At 44.5% G+C, this 16,045-nt stretch overlaps 2 protein-coding genes and 1 long non-coding RNA gene across 4 annotated transcripts in view; 1 reads left to right on the top strand and 2 right to left on the bottom strand.

Annotated features, from left to right (window-relative positions):
- Positions 1–6,972, bottom strand: part of GLT1D1 (glycosyltransferase 1 domain containing 1) — a 58,468-nt gene extending 51,496 nt beyond the window's left edge. For both annotated transcript variants that reach the window (XM_076352840.1, XM_076352839.1), the window contains exon 1: positions 6,840–6,972. In XM_076352840.1, coding sequence (XP_076208955.1) covers positions 6,840–6,907 — 68 coding nt within the window. In that variant the 5' untranslated portion in view covers positions 6,908–6,972. The remainder of the gene's footprint in view (positions 1–6,839) is intronic.
- A 1,363-nt stretch (positions 6,973–8,335) lies between these two features.
- On the bottom strand, positions 8,336–10,070 carry LOC143167416 (uncharacterized). The gene is made up of 2 exons (XR_012996547.1): positions 10,009–10,070; positions 8,336–9,899 (listed from the first exon to the last, which is right to left on the bottom strand). It is a non-coding gene; the product is annotated as an uncharacterized LOC143167416 (long non-coding RNA).
- Positions 10,071–10,321: 251 nt separating this feature from the next.
- The window catches only part of SLC15A4 (solute carrier family 15 member 4), a 30,173-nt gene continuing 24,449 nt past the window's right edge, over positions 10,322–16,045 (top strand). Inside the window, 2 exon segments of the mRNA XM_076352892.1 lie at positions 10,322–10,345; positions 10,348–11,019. Coding sequence (XP_076209007.1) covers positions 10,322–10,345; positions 10,348–11,019 — 696 coding nt within the window.

Genomic DNA, 16,045 nt, shown 5'->3' on the forward strand with positions numbered 1-16,045 from the left:
AAAAAGACCACAAGAATGTTTTCTGCTTAACACATATTGTTCCAGTTGATTTATTTCTCATAGAATATTAATTGTTCCGGCATTAAAATCCTGCTAACTCAATAGCTTCTTGGATAATGTCGTCTCTTTCCTTTCCTGATCATTTCATATCCTCCCAAGGAATGTAATTTTCTGTCCTGCAGAAGTTAGTCATTACTGCAGAAATTGGTGCTAAAAATGTTGTAAAATGTCTTGAGGCCTTGGAAGGAATGTACTAGCACTATATCAGACAGAGCTCCATTGGCACAACATATGGTGCTGTATTTCTTCCTTATTCTAAAAAGAAACTCATTTTACTTTTAACTTCGCCGTTTGAAACAAGATCAATAAAATACAATAAGTACTAATAAATAATAAAATACAGACAGATTGTAAGCGCCTTATTTACACTGTTGAGCAATTATTTACATCAGTTGTCCCATGAACTCGTACCAAGTACCTGCGTGCCTTTTGAAAGAGGCTCTCAATTTACATCTAAATAATGATGCCCAAATCTCACAGCTGTGGAAAGAAAATCTCTCGGGCAAATACTTGGGATACTTGTGCATGCACTCCATAATTTCACAGGTGCTCATTAAATAGTCTAAAAGAATTTTTTCCCATCAGTATTCCAATTACCATTAATCACTATCATGTACAAGCAATATGTTTGCATATTACAATTAATTTGAAAATAACTCTCTCAGGACATCAGGAATCAAGAAACTCACCTAGGAATTTCAATCTAAAGCATCTCTTTTTTTAATACACTAGGAATGAATAATACTTTTCCTTTCCTCCGCAGTTTCCACAGCTCCAGATCTCACAGCTGAATGACAGCTGTTTCTGCAGTAGATAGAGGGGGACTCCCTCAAGTGTTCCAAAGGCTCGTAAACTGTGGATTATCTCTATTACTTCAATTTTTTTTCTACACATGACGACTCAGGAGCATGTAAAAAATTTGCATACAGCTTAAGAAGGAAAAATTATCAAATTATTCCCAAAATAATTTGAATTCCCAGATGTGAAGAGGCCTTAATCCCATAAACATACCATTGAGTTCAATATGATTAGTCACAGGCTTCAGATTATGCATATATGGAAATATATGTGCGTAGAAGTAGTTATTGGGTAGTATTTAAGTACTGAAATTTACAGTGATATTTTCATATTTTCTAAATGACTTTTCATCTTTATAACCAAAAAAAAAGCAGACTATGATTTTCACACATATGCTGTTATCAAGGAACATGATAAGAGGGTGCCGCAAAGCTATTGCAGGAGACTTTTTTTGAAGGCTGATCTGTCTATGAAGTCACAGATGTCCCTGAATTGAGCCAAGACAGAAGAGATACATTACCCATATCTTTTCTCCTCCTGGCAACTGTGTATTCACATTATTTTGCCATTTCATAAACAAATACTTTCTGAATGAAAAATAAAAATGAACACGTCTCCTGCTGTCTGTGAATCTAAGACAACACTGAAAATGCTAAATCTCAAGGCTACATTTTCTCTCTATCACAATTTTGTATGTGGTAGATAAATTTCCAAGTAAGTGTCTTAACTACTGGTAATTATCGCTTGGATCCAGAATTTGCCTTGCTCTGCCATATCTTTCCCTTCTACTGAACTCTCATGGAAGCCAATGCCACTACCTGGGGAGAACAGTATTTCTAAAAGGGAGTTTGGCTGTCAGAGTCCAGATTTTGGGTGTTTCACTAGAAAGTAACCAAACAGGGAAAACTTCAGTCATTCGGTAAGTTTGGAAGATCATTTCTTAGAGTACATTATATTAGTCACTGCTTACACTGTGATATTTATACACATCTGAATATTGGACAAAATATTTCCCAGCCCCACTGATTTTAGTCTTCAGGGAATTCATCTTTTTTGTTTTATTTTCTACACTCTTTGGAAATCGTGAGGCTTGTAAGTGAAACTTGGTAAGTGTCTGCTCTGGATCTATACTGTATGCAGAGAGATAGTGCTAAAAGGTACAAACCTTTTTGGCACATGTTTTCACTTTATTAAAGATTTCTACAGAAAAACATTTTTCTCTAACACAACTGTGAAATACCAGGTGATGTTTTACAATGTTTTCTTTTTTATTTCCTACGTTATTGATCACTACTTCTCACTTATCCTGGCTAGCAGTCTTCCCTCCTTCAACCTGAATCTGCAGTTCACAGGTCTTCACATACACAAACAGTTTTATAGTTCCAAACACAGCGTGGCTGAAGCTAAGACACAAGCAAGTTAAAAGTATGCTTACTTCTGAAGTATTATAGTTTTGAAACTTGATTTATTTTCAGTGATGTCTTCCTCTCAAAAACATTTATGTTCTAATTTTCAACTGATATTTCAATGGAATTACTTGCAGACAAAGAATGTTTGATTTCCAAAAAGTTCCTGGTAGGTAGATACACTGACACGTCTTGAACGGCACAAAATAGGCTTCATCCAAAAATATTAATTATCTCTTTCCCTAGGCTGTCTATTCTGTAAAGCAGCTGTGCATCAACTACTGTTAAATCTATATAGCACAATTCAAAGCTTATTAAGTGAGCAGAGTCACTTCCACTGCCTTTTCTGAAACTTGGCCAGAGCTGAATACTTGCAATTCCTACTGAAGTTGATCGAATTACAAGAGTTGAAACCCTACTTGATCTTCTCTGTTTTCTTGGTAAATTATCTTAATTTTTTTCATACTCGTTAAAGCAAAGTATTCTTCATTTTATTTCTCTCTCAAACTTCTCCTTTAAACAACACAGACAACGTGTGTTGGCATGAATGAAGCATGAATAAAATACACTGTGAATAAAAGCAGAAATTAAAAATGTGAGCGAAAATGGGGAGAGAATCCTTCTGTCTCTATGTTCTGAAGTCAGTAACTGTTCTTTGGAAGGACAAAATAACTCTTCAAAGTTTAATCCTGCCTTATAAATAGGTCTAGCTGTGCAAAACATTTTGGGATGCAGCATACACCAAGTGCAGACCATGTAAATGATTGCGTCTCAGTTCCCAAGGTGGAGGATGAACGCCTGCCTTGCAGCTGTCCTGCTCCGGGAATGGCCACGCAAACAACGGCAGGAATTTACTAGCACCTGTGCAAACAGACATAGGTAGGTAAAAGACCTCTTATGATCTACCATGAAGAGAAGAGGATCTTCTGCTGTACGAGTGCTCTTCTGTGTGATTTTAATGGTAGCAGATAGGGTAAGACTAAATAGAAGAAAAGTTGGGGCTCAGCATTACTCCAGTAAATGTCTAAGCTGAAAAATAGTTGTGAAGAGGAATGATAAGCATTATTGAATTTGTGGGTTTAATTCTCTTGCAGTTGATTACCTGGAGATTTACAGAATGGCTATCTCAACTGTCCCATTTCAAATGAAAACTGAAACAATCTCTCCCTCTCCCAAAGGTATTTACATATTGACAAAATACTTCATCTACATCTTTCTAATTAATTAGAAGATTTAATTAATTCCAGATTTCTATTCATCCTTACTACCAAGTAATAAAAGATGAACAGAACATTTCAAGGAGCAGAGAAGATTCATTTATTTTCTTTCCTAACACCCTCTTTGATCTCATTTCTAAGGCTGGAGAATGGCAGCCTAAGCAATGACTTTTGCTCAGTGTTTTGTTCTCTACTCATTGCTCATATTTTTAAGGTGATTAAAAATTATGCAAACCAATACAAATAAAGCCCACAGCACATTCATTATATCACTTGTTTTAGCAAGCTGATTGCTAGCCAGATTAGATACTAGTATCTTTGTCGCCAGTTACTTTAAACTCAGGAAATTAGTATCTTATTTATGAAAAGATGAAGCAGTTACAGGAACAGCTATAACATCATAAACATAGTATACCCAGTGATATTAAGCCATAAAATTAATCTATGCTGGCAAGCGTCCAACCTGGAGACAACTTTGTTGTTTCATTTATACTTAACCAAAAGTTGCCATGGTTCAATATAAAAAAAAGATTGAAGAAATAAATCCACCAGCATGTACGCAGATACAACTGAAGCCAAATATTAATTGGAATATATATTTTCTGTGTATTAACCCATATGCTACAAAGGTTACCCCATGCACTTAACCTCAGGTATGACAGATTAGTGTAAGAAGTGACATGCCCAAGCCTTTGGCCATACATGTAGATTTATTCTTTTTTTTTAAATGGCATAAAGTCTTAAGAAAACCGGTATTAGATGGAAGTATCTGCATAGGATGGTTTTAGTGATAGCTGTCACTTGACTAGCCTTTTAGTCAGGAAGACGGATTTAATTGCTAGCTACTCTTTACTTTTTTTCCTGACCAGACTTTTTTTTTCCCCTGAACAGGCTCATTTATATTATTACTATAAATAACATTTATGGTAGGTGATAAGATAACAACTGAACATGACCTAAGTTACTGACTCTCAAACACTATTTCTGTTAGAATCCTTTATCCACCTTTATTGTGAACGTGAATTAAATTAAGCTTTCACTCATCATTTTCTTTGTTTGAAGGTCTATGTACATGAGAAAGCAGCATCCACTTTGCGTAAGGTATGCCTATAAAGCAGCAGGATGCTAAAGCAAGTTGGTGTACTCTACACAGATCGCTGCAGATGTGTTCACATAGCTGCAAATGATTGCCTTAACATGGTAATACGTTAAACCATCTGCCAACTGAGCTGTTGCATCTCACCAAGTCTATGCCCTCTTTCATACTAAAACACATTATCTTAGGCCGCCATGCACGAGCCACAGCTGGAGAAGGCTAACCAAAATTGCTGGTTACCGTGACTCACGTAAAGGCACCTTGCTGAACCAGTGCCTCGATGCAGTATGCACACATGATCGCAATCAATCTCAGTGTAGTTAAAAGACGATTTGAAATAATATGTGGACATTTGTTTGTCTGGCTTATTCAGGCTTAGTTTAACTAGAAATAATGCAAAACCTGCTTTCCACTAGATTACCTCTGAATTGCTCCACAGTCTAAAAGTTTGTCTGACTTCCCTCAAAGTTGAAGATGAAGGTAAGTGAATATTTAATTTGTAAAGGTAGAATAAATAATCTTATGGAGGAAGAATGAGCATTGATGTCCCCAAAAATAACTAGTTTTGTATTATCCAGTGAGAGCAAAAGGTCAGAGATAAAAGGAAATGCAGAATGCCACACAAACCACCACACATGAACTCTGTGCTGACATGTACAGGTATAAAAATGTGTATTATAAAAATAAGAACATATTTATCTCAACATTTTATTAATAATTATTGTTTTAAAATACAGAAAACTTCAGCTTTCTCTGGTCTTTATGCTCCATTTGCTTTATATCTTCAATGCCTGGGTGACTGACCTGAGGCAGCAGGTATGTTCTACTGCTATCTTATACAATACAGTAGTCCTGCACGAATCTAAGACTGAACTTGGTATGACACAACCAGTGTGAAAACCTAAACAATGTCAGAGGACTATTTCTACGCATAACATTGAAAGTGTGATAATACGCACATCAAGGTCGGGGAAAACGTGTTAACAGCAGAAGGCTATCCCAAGAGATTCGTCCTAAGAAAAACAACTAAACTGTGGATGACTCTTTGACAGGTAAGAAGCAATCAAGTCCTTATTTCAGGCCTCAAAAGGACAAAACCATTGGGAAATTGTTTCATTTTTATGGCGCCTTTTTTTTTTAAACAAAGCTCACGTGCACAGCAAAGCCCTCAGAAATGCTGTCAGCCACATCCTTTTTCCACATCATAGAAGAAGTTAAATGGGGGCATTAAGAATATTTATGCAGTTCTGTCAGTCCAAACAATTTCAAAGCACTACCAGTTCATGTCCATAATCCCCATGAGATCTGCATGTTGAATCCCCACAGCAAGGGCGCTAACCGGAGTAGCTCTTGCACAACTGCTGCTCCAGGATGGCTCCTGTACAGACCCTTATTTCAGAGCTCCCAGAGCCTACTGCTCTGGGCACTGACTTCTCATCTTATTTTGCAAAGCGGGCAGCCCTTAGGAAATCTGCTGCACCACTGACTAACGCCGGTTGTGCAAGGGCTCTGTGGGGCGGCTGGTGAGGGGACCTCTGCTCTTGGCTTGTCAGCCTGGGTCACCCTGCAAGTGCGAACTGCTCCTGTGCCAGCAAACTGCCCTGAACAGAAAGGCCTTTTGTTTGGTTTTTGTTCTTTTTTTTTTGGGGGGGGGAACCCCTCGGCTCCCCCTCTCCCTTACTCCCCAGTAGTACGGGCAAAGGGGGACACGTTGCCCAGAGCCGCAGAAAAGCCGCAGCGGGGGCCGTCCCCCCCCGGACACGGGCTCGGTCCCACAGCCAGCAGGCCCCGGCTCCCGGGCAAGCGGCGGATCGCCCGGCGGATCGCCCCCCGCGCTGTCAGAGAGGGCCTGCCTCGGCGGTCGGCCGCCGTCCCCCCCCCTCACCCCCGGCGCCAGCCATCCACGCGGCCGAGGCGGGAGAGACGCCGCCTCCGTGCGCCAGCGGGGGCAGCGAATGGCGGACGGCCGCCGCCGCCCCCTGCTCCAGCCCCGCGGCACCGGCCCCCACCGCGGAGCCCCGGAGGCAGCCCCGCGGAGCCCTCTGTGCCCGCCGGGGAAGGCTGCGGCGGCCTCAGCGTGAGGGGAGGGGGGGCCGGTCCCGCCTCCCTGCCGGCTCGCCGATGGGCGGGGAGCGCAGGCAGGAGCGGTGGCGAGGATCCCACGGGGTAAGCGGGCAGGCAGCGGGATAGCAGGCAGCGGGGAGGCAGGCGGCGGGGATCCCCTCTGCCCTCGCGTCGCGGGGCGGGGGGGGGGGCACTTACTGTATCCTGGCGGCGGTGGTCGCGTTGCCGGTCTGCGCTCGGAGGCACGCCAGCAAGAGCAGCCTCATAGCGGCCCCTCTGTCCGCCCGGGCGGGAGCCACCCCACTGAGGGGCGGCGCGGCGGCCGCCGCCTCCTTCACCTGCCGGCGGCCCGGGCGCGGCCCCGCGACCTCCCGGAAACAGCGCCGCGGAGCGGGTGCTCCACCTGCCGCAGCCCCGGCCCGCCCGCCGCCGCGGTCAGGGGGAAGGGAAGGCCGCGCTGCCCGGGCCGCCCCGGGCCCCCCGCGAAGCCCTGCGTTCGGTGGCTCCCACCTACCCGCGAGGGCTGAGCGCGGCCCTGGGGGTGGCAGGACCCGCCTGGTGAGGGGACGGCCGCGCCCTTGCCAGGTGTCCCTGGTCAGAGGGCACTTGGCTACAGAGCCAAGCTCCCGGCCTTGTGCCAGTAGGTTTGGGTCCCTTCCCCCCACCTCTAAATAGCGCTATGCACGTTCATTAAACAGTCACAAAGATGATGTGCTCGAACCATGGCCTCAGAGAAGCCTTAAGTTGTTGGTCGCACAAGAGACCTCCTGAGAAGAACATCAGGGGAAGGCTGGTATCAGCCACCGTCTCCTGAGGCAGTTCCCCAGCTACACCACAGTCACCACGTGTCTCCCAAGGTGGAAGTGGTTAATATTCAGTGCAGGAATGGAGAAAAAACTAATTGTGGATCAGATGCCAACAACCAGAAAAGCCAGAGGAATGTGCTAGTCCAAAGAACAAGGCAACGGGACGGTCAAAGACCACGCTAAATGTCAGGAAGGCCATACGATGAAGCAGAGCCAAAGGCGTGCAAGACCAGGGGAAAGCTCTGGTGAGGAACCACAGCCTCTACAGCAGCAGGCAGAATCCAAAGATACAACAAAGCAGGGAAGAGAAAAGGAAGAGCCTGAATTCAGGACCAAGAAAACTGTATCCCAAACTATCAAGCCTGTCTTCAGGATAAACCCCAACTATAAGCAGAAACGCAGTGAGCAGCTAAGATCAGATGGGTGAGGCAGCAGGCAGTAAGACTGAGAGGCCAGTTTAGGGAGTCTGTGGGAGACCGATAGGGGCCAGGTGGCTGACTGTAGATATCCATGGCCTTGAACTTGATTCAACATTTTGTCAAGACATCGAGAGCGCGTACAGGACATTTGTGGCCATGAGACAGATGAGAAGGAGGGCTTGATCTAACAGAAAACTCACTTTTTTTGCTTGTATACTTATAACCTGGTCTGGTTCCCCGATGTGATTCACCACAGAGCCACACGGATGCTTATGTTTCCCCAAGGCTGTAGAAGACAGGGAAGGGTGATCTGCTGCTAGCCCTAAAACCAGACAATAGCTATCCGGCACATTTAGTGTATAACACAAAAAAGACAAAAACGCAGACAACAAAGTAAGACAAGGCCTGCTCCATGAGACGAATGGGGAAACTTAACCAGTCATCTGGGAAATAAAGAGGAAATAAAGGAAACATTCAAAGTGGTCTTAACATTTTATTACTATTTATGGTAATTCGAGGCTTTTTATGCTATATAGGCCTTGACTGACAAAATCAAAAATCTGTAAGTCTTTGCAGCATTCAGTATTGTTGTGTCTTTGAAAACATGTACGTGCACTAATGTATCACTGCATAGAAATACGTGCATTGTTTTCAAAGAAAGGGTCATGGATATATCTTGATGAAGTTTTAAATATACTGTAGCTAAGTGTTCTTGTTTGGAGGAAAATTAAAAATCACCTTCCTGAAGCTGCTGTACTCCCAGAGAGAATGTTCAGGTTGTAACAGTAGCTTCTGAATTTTAGTGAGAGTTACCTACTTCTCAATGCCTCAAGATGTAAATAACATTTTATAACGTACATTTCAAATACATTCAGCATTGCGAGGTGTTTGTAACAGTGGTTGGGTAGGCCAATATAAAAATCTCACCCCACTCACAAAGGTAAATTATGAAGGGCCTAGAATGTGTTCTCTGCATATACTGAAGCACACAGTGACACAAAGTGTGCTTGCTTACTTTGTAGTCTCTAGCAAATGCTACCAGACCCCTTAGAAAATGTAATCACAATTGATAGGATATACTGTATTAAGCTGGGCAAAGCTGAAATGTAATTTTTTAAATTACAGAATCCGTCACGTTACAGTAGTTCCCAAAAAGAGATCTCTGTACAGCTAGTTGCATTCTCCTCATTGTCCTTTGTCATGAAATTTAACTAGTTAAGAGAGCAAATATATTTAATGAGTCATTTTTACGGCATATGTTATTTACAAAGGCCCATCATTAAATGCATACATTTACTTTTACAAGCACGACTTGCTCAATTACCAACGCCGTTCCAAAAATTTTAAGTCACACCTTGATGTTGGGTGTAACTATATGATGTCAATCGATTTTTTTTTTTTCATTGAAAACACACCACCAGGTGTATCTTTCCCACTTCGTTCCGGCCAAAAATATGACTGTAAGATCTGCTGTCGAAGACAATTAGGTACTTTCACGACCTTTACCTCAACGTACCGGACGGTGGAACCAAAGAACATCCCGGGGCTCCAATCCTGCAGCCGCCAATTTACGTTTTCTCATTGCAGTCATGCGCTTTGCCCCATTCCGATCGGAGCCTTCGTGCTCCACGGGCACTTCTGACGTGCCCCTGCAGGTATCTGAGGGGCCCCTCAGGTAAACCCCGCCTGGAAGGACGCCGCCCGGCTGGCGCTCCCCGGCCCGGCAGCCCCGAGCGCCGGAGGCCTGCCCTGCCGCGCTTGCCGCTGGCAGCCTGACACCGCAACAGGCGTTAGTTCACACGCACCTTCACCTTTTTCGGTGGTTTGTTTTTTTTTTTCCCCCAGGATGGCCCTTTTACGGGACAATCCTCGCTTTTGCTTTTCCGACTGAGAAGCAAAGCGGGGACACAAACCGCGTTTTCATTTCGCTGTCGTCGTTACCGCTGGGTAAACCCAAGGAGAAAACGAGGGCTCTGGCGGCAGCCAGCGCTGAACCTGTGTCGTTAATGAAGTCACGCAGCTCCAGTCAATGCCTAAAATGCAATTCCCAGCCTGAACGAACGCACGAAGGAACCATAAAATCAATTTGCCCTGCTGCAGCCTTCCCCCCCCCCCCCCCCCCCAAAAGCGGCGAGGGAAAACCTGCGGGGAGAAAGCTGCCGCCGCCCTTCCCCGGTGAAGCTCGGCACACCCGGAGGTGTAACCAACCCCCGGCTCGGCTCGGCTCGGTCCCGGCGCTGAGGAGGCGCCCCGCGGCCTGTTCGGCCCGGGCGCCCGGCCCGGGAACCCCTCACGGCCGCTCCCTCCGAGCTGACCCACCCCCGCGGCTTCCGGTCCGCCATATCCCGCCCCCCCCCCCCCGCTAGCCCCGCCCCGTCTCGCCTCGGTCGCCGCTCCCTGCAGCCCAGCCGCCCACGTGACGGCTCTGCCGGCGGAGCGACGGCGCCCTCAGCCAATGGCGGCGCGCCGTCCCCGGCGTGGGCGGGCCGGGCCGGGCCCCGCCGCGCGACCGCGGCGAAGTTTCCTCAGGGTGGGCCGGGAAGCGCGGCGGGTCCGCGGTGGGGCCGGGAAGGAGGCGCCGTCATGGAGGAGGCCGAGCCGAGCGAGCGCAGCCCCTTGCTGGGCAGCGGGGAGCGCGGGCGGGCAGCGAGCAGCGCTTTCCACGGGCGGCGGCTGGCCTGCGCCGCCGTGCTGCTGGCCGAGCTGCTGGAGCGAGTGGCCTTCTACGGCATCACCTCCAACCTGGTGCTGTTCCTCAACGGGCCTCCCTACGGCTGGGAGGGTGCCCAGGCCAGCCAGGCCCTGCTGCTCTTCATGGGCATCACCTACCTGGTGTCGCCTTTCGGCGGCTGGTTGGCTGACGCCCTCCTGGGCAAGTTTGGCACCATCCTGCTCAGCATGGCGCTCTACCTGCTGGGCATGCTGACCTTCCCCGTCATCGCCGCACCGCACACCCGCCAGGGCCTCTGCGGGGACATCCCCTTGTTCCCGGTAGAGAACTGCTCCTCTCCGGTGGCCAACGCCACCATGGCGCCTTGCTCCCAGGTGGGAGCCACCCGCTACTGTGCCACCGCCACCTTCGTCGGACTGGTCCTCGTGGGGCTGGGCGTCGGGTCGGTCAAGGCCAACATCACCCCTTTTGGGGCGGACCAGGTCAAGTATTATTTGGCAGCTGCCGAATCGGTTGTGGGTGCTGATCTGGACCAGGGGATGGCTGTCAGTCATGCAGAGGGGCTTGCCTTGGTGGGGTGGACAGTGTGCCTGCTGATTCACGTCTCTGTAGGTGTTAAGTCTCAGAGGGAATCAGATCATCCAACTTTGTTCCCTGTGTCGTGCAAGCTGTTAAGTTGTACCCTGTTAGGTATAATTTTGGTGTCTGTGTGGTGTCTGATCTCTTACAACCCTTGGTTTCCTGGTAGCCCTGCCTTAGTTGTGGTACCTGGTTTGGCTAAGCCATCACCATCTTGAGGAGTTGGGTTGAATACTTAATGACCACTAAATGGATTCTTAATTATCCTCCATTGTGGAGTTGTACCCCGTTAATTTGACCTCAGAGCTCATCGGGTGAAGTATCTGATACACATTTTAGCTTTGACAAAGATAGCACAAGCCTTCTAGGGCAGTGGTCAGAGGCCTTTATCATCCCGTGATAAATGAAGGATAGAAAACAAACAGGTTTTTATGCTTTGGGTATTCTCTGTGTACTGCACTGTGCCCTTGAGTGATATTTTTGTGCAGGCTAATGTTGCGCCAGATGACGGGTGGGAAGATGCTCTCAACGTGGTAAACATTACCTGGGCTGTTCTCATAAGGACGTGTCCTGTCGAACGACCTCACTCAGATCCACTTCAGTGGTACCATTCATTGGATCATCACTGCAGAACCAAGTGGCTTTACGGAAAATATCTGAGAGACAGCTCATAGTTCAGTATCAACTGGAATGCGGTGTTGCATGTATTTTTTTACAATGTTACGCTATGGTAGTATGCTGTCTGTGGATGTTGAATTGGGGTATGATTTCTGCTTTACAAATTGAGAATTTCAGATGCTTAGATACTGAGCAGCTTTTCTAACCAAACCGTTCTTGATGACAAAGCAAGGAAAATACCTCCGATCCAGTTGCATGTCTGTTTACTGGCCCATTGAGTTCTGGTTAGTGCAGGTATCGGAAATGCGGTGAAATTCTTTGTGAGAGGTAGGATCTACCACAATATCTTTGCCAAACATACCTCTGTTCTCTGCTGTGCAGTTTACATTTGTCATTCTTTGGCGTTTCATATACCATAAATTCTGGAGTTCTAGGTGAAAGGCAGTATATAAATGTAAAACATTATTATAGCCTAGGATTGTGTGTCCCCAGTGTATTGGTTCTGTTTAAGCCAGCATAAGCCCATCAAGTGCAATAGCTTTCATATGACTTTATCTTGTAAGGTGTTTTTCAAAACTGACTGCTTATCCCCAGAACACTTTATGAACATTAAATATAAGAGATAAATAATGGCAGGAGCAGAGCAAAAGAACAACCATTGCCAATGGAAGTATAGCTGTTGTAGCTGGATTTTTTAAAGGCTTTCCCCCCAGGATTTCATGGAAAGCAGTTTTTGGCTAGGTTTGCAGATAATTCACAGTGATTTATGTAGGGTGAAGCAAAAGAAATACTCCTTTCTGGTTCATAATAATCAGGTTCATAATGCTGAGGACTGAATTTTTCCCCTTCTCTGTTTTTCTGGCTTATCAATTGTTAAATATATTACAGCATACCACTTACCTTGTTGTGCAGTTTTGGGCCCTCTTGGGTGCCTTCTCCCTGCATAGGAATGTAGCAAACTGCTGGGTAGATGGACATATATTGCTGAGAATAAAGTCTGTCTCCCAGAGTCACATTCTTGGGAGGCCAGAATACAATGCAAACATGTTTTGGCTGGACATGTGCTTATAAGATTTGTCCTCTTTCCCTTAAATACCAAACAAAGGAAAATATGAATTGTATATCGTGTACTTTAGCTGACAGGTACCACCTTGCAGGTATTGTTAATTACATTTCATCGCAGATCTCTTAAAAATTACCATGTAAATTTTCCAGTTTTAATGGATGATCTGTAATTTGGGTGGAGAACCCAGATACGATGAGGATTTTTTTATTTAGAAAAAATCACTTTGTGGAAAATTGGGAGCTAAATTCCAATACTTATTTTCCTCTGAGGTTAAAAAGATGTAGTTTCTTAATTTCTGTTAAATGGATGCTTTTAGAAGTGCTGTTACAAGTGACTAAGTAGACTTAGTATAGAGTAGCTTTTTTGCCAGTCAGCTTAGCAAAAAAACAGTCACTGCAAACTAGGTGTAGACCAGCTTTACTTAACTGTGTTTATACATAAAAGCCGTTTTTCTAGAAGTTGCGGACTGATCCATCGTACAGGTCTAAATCTGAACTGATGGTTCTGAGAATAGTGTTTGTAATCATGTGATATGTATAACCTGGCTCTTTCCAGTTCCCCTTTTAAGTGCGAGTGTTTTGCAGTCACTTCCTGTTCTATGTAGCAGTTTGTGACTTTCTGCAGTTAGGAAACAACGTGACTGTCCCTCTTGGTTGTGAAAGCTGGGTTAGCTTCAACACTGAAGCCAACAGTAGTAGTAGATGACTGATCTTGTATCAGCTATAATCATTGTTCTAATTATAGATGAATCTGTTTTGGCGTTATGGTGATTGGAGATGCTAGTTTGAACCCACCGTATTATCCTCCTTCTGAATTGCCATCATAGTCATTAAATCTATCGGTCCATAACCTGCCAAAAATCTTCTAGCTTTGCTAAAACCATTGCTGTTACAGCAGCATCGTCAGAGGCAGGACGCTGTTGGAAATTGCTGGTGTAAAGATGGCTTTAGAGTGATTTTCAGCCTTTATTTATTTATTTGTAGAGCTTAGATTTCCCAGCCTCTGGGGAAGGATGGGGGACCATGTATAAAGAACTGAAGGTCACTAACTGCAAGTTACTTTCTTGTTGTTGATGCTGAACTTCTTGGGAGACTGCGGACACCTAAGACCCTGCAGATAACAGTTTGAAAACCGAAGTTGTGGCATTCACATGGGCAGCACTAATTTGTTTCTGTTTCCGACAGAAACATAATAGATATGACACTGGTGAGAGGAAGCAGACTTTAAATGTGGACTGGCCAAATTTTAGTGCAAAAATTTGAAATTATGTAGCAACTGAGTAGTACTGTATAGCTCTGTTATGGAGCTCTCTCCAGATGCTCTAAAAAGAATAACTGGTGTCTGTAGTGATGGATTAGAAGGTCAGAATTCTGTAAGAGCAAATTTGACTGCGGAAAACTGTTGTCATTGCTCTTTCTTTTGTAGGCTAAGGACAAGGGCAAGCTTCTACGTTTTCATCCTTGCTCTGTTGTGTGACTGCTCACATAGTTGGCTGGGATAAGTTTGGGGGGGTTTGTTACATTTGTGACTGTCAGTTGATTGCAGGAACAAATGAAAACTGCTAATGTGAGTAACTTTTAAATAATCTTCCTTTTCCTTTTATGTCAGTCAAATAGGAGGTCATAGCTTTGGATCTGTCATGATGTGAAGAGGGAGAGAGGGAAGGTTATGACATACTGGAACTCTGAAATGTCGGGGTTTAGGAAATACTTGAGATCATTAGCAGATGTTGTCAGAAATTGGATGTCACAGTGGAATGGTAGGCACTGGGGGCAGTGCTGGGGCAAAAATAAGAAATCCTGTGGATAACCATTTCTTTGAAACTGACCTAGCTGTAGAGAGCTAGGAAATTACTTTGTGACAAAGCAAAGCATCTAAACACAGGAACTATGGAGAAGCAATGATGCTTGTATAGATTCCTGGCTCTTTACGTAAAAATCAGGAGAATCTAATAGAATCTTAATATTTGAGCTGTGTAATATTTTTGGTTTCACGCTGTACGAACTGCTTTGGTTAGTACTTGGATCATCTCCTAAGAAAGATGTTGGTGTTGAAAAATCCAGGGGAGGGATAATTCAGCAAGCGATCATCTTTCTTCTAAGTCAGAATGAGGTCTAAGTGTTAACTTCAGGGACAGCTGTGCTGTGGAAGTTGCTGTCGGTCAGATATTTGTAACGACTTTTCATCAGGTGGTGCAACTAAAGATCTAGTTACTCCTTCTCTCTTTCTTTCTTTTAGTTGCATTTAAAATTTTGTTCTGATTGTAAGATGTTAACCGTATATCCTAAATGAGTTTAGAGTATTGCAGTGCAGAGTTACACAGCTGATGTGTCCTCTGCTGAAAGTAGCTGTAAATAACCTAATGATTAGACAATTCCCTTAACATAGTGTTCCAGGCACTCAGGATTCTTTATCATGAAAACTGTGGTCGTAATTACATCTCATCTGACCGTAATCAGTCTGATGTAAGTGTTTTGTATTAGAAATTTTTATTTTGAGAACTATTCCTTTACTATTTTGAAATCCAGCGCTGTGTAGGTCCCAGTTACAAAACTCAGAATGTCACTGTGCTTTTCTTTCTGCATTTGGATTAACTATATGTAAAGGACAGTTATCAGATATATCAAGAAAAACACCTTTTGGACTGTAGAAAAATCAAGTGTTAGGTTAGATTTTCTTTTGCAAAAATTATGTTAGATGTCTTGAAAGTAGCAAGATTATTTTATTTCCTCTTTAGAGGCCCACCTGAATGCAGGCAGCATTGACATGTGGCCAATGACCGACAAAGCAGCTGTGGGCCAGAAAGCTTAGAGTTGCTCATTTCCTTCATTTCTTTGTTGGTGGGGTTTTTTGATGTGGGTTTTTTGTTTAGTTTGGGGGGGATGGGGGGATTTCGTTTGGCTTTTTGTGGTTTTTTTTTTTAATTAAAATTTGCCCTATAGTTTAAAAGAGGAAAATTTAGGGCAATTGGAATGCTTCTTGTACGGTACAGTAGGTCATTCTGTATTTTTACTGAAGTAGAAGCACTACTGGATTGTTCCTTAGTGTTATTGGAGAATGATGTGCTATCCCATTTAGTAGGGAAGAAAGGTGTGAAGCGTTTGAAGAATGCAGAACAGTGAAATGGAGACTCAGGACTGGATATTATGCAGTGGAAGTTGATCTAAATAAGTGACAGATGTCCAATACTGGTAAATTCTGTGGAAAATGTCTGAATCTGAGCTCATTTGCAAAACAACGTGCTA

This window comes from Aptenodytes patagonicus, chromosome 15, assembly GCF_965638725.1.
Source record: "Aptenodytes patagonicus chromosome 15, bAptPat1.pri.cur, whole genome shotgun sequence".
Lineage (NCBI taxonomy): Eukaryota > Metazoa > Chordata > Aves > Sphenisciformes > Spheniscidae > Aptenodytes > Aptenodytes patagonicus.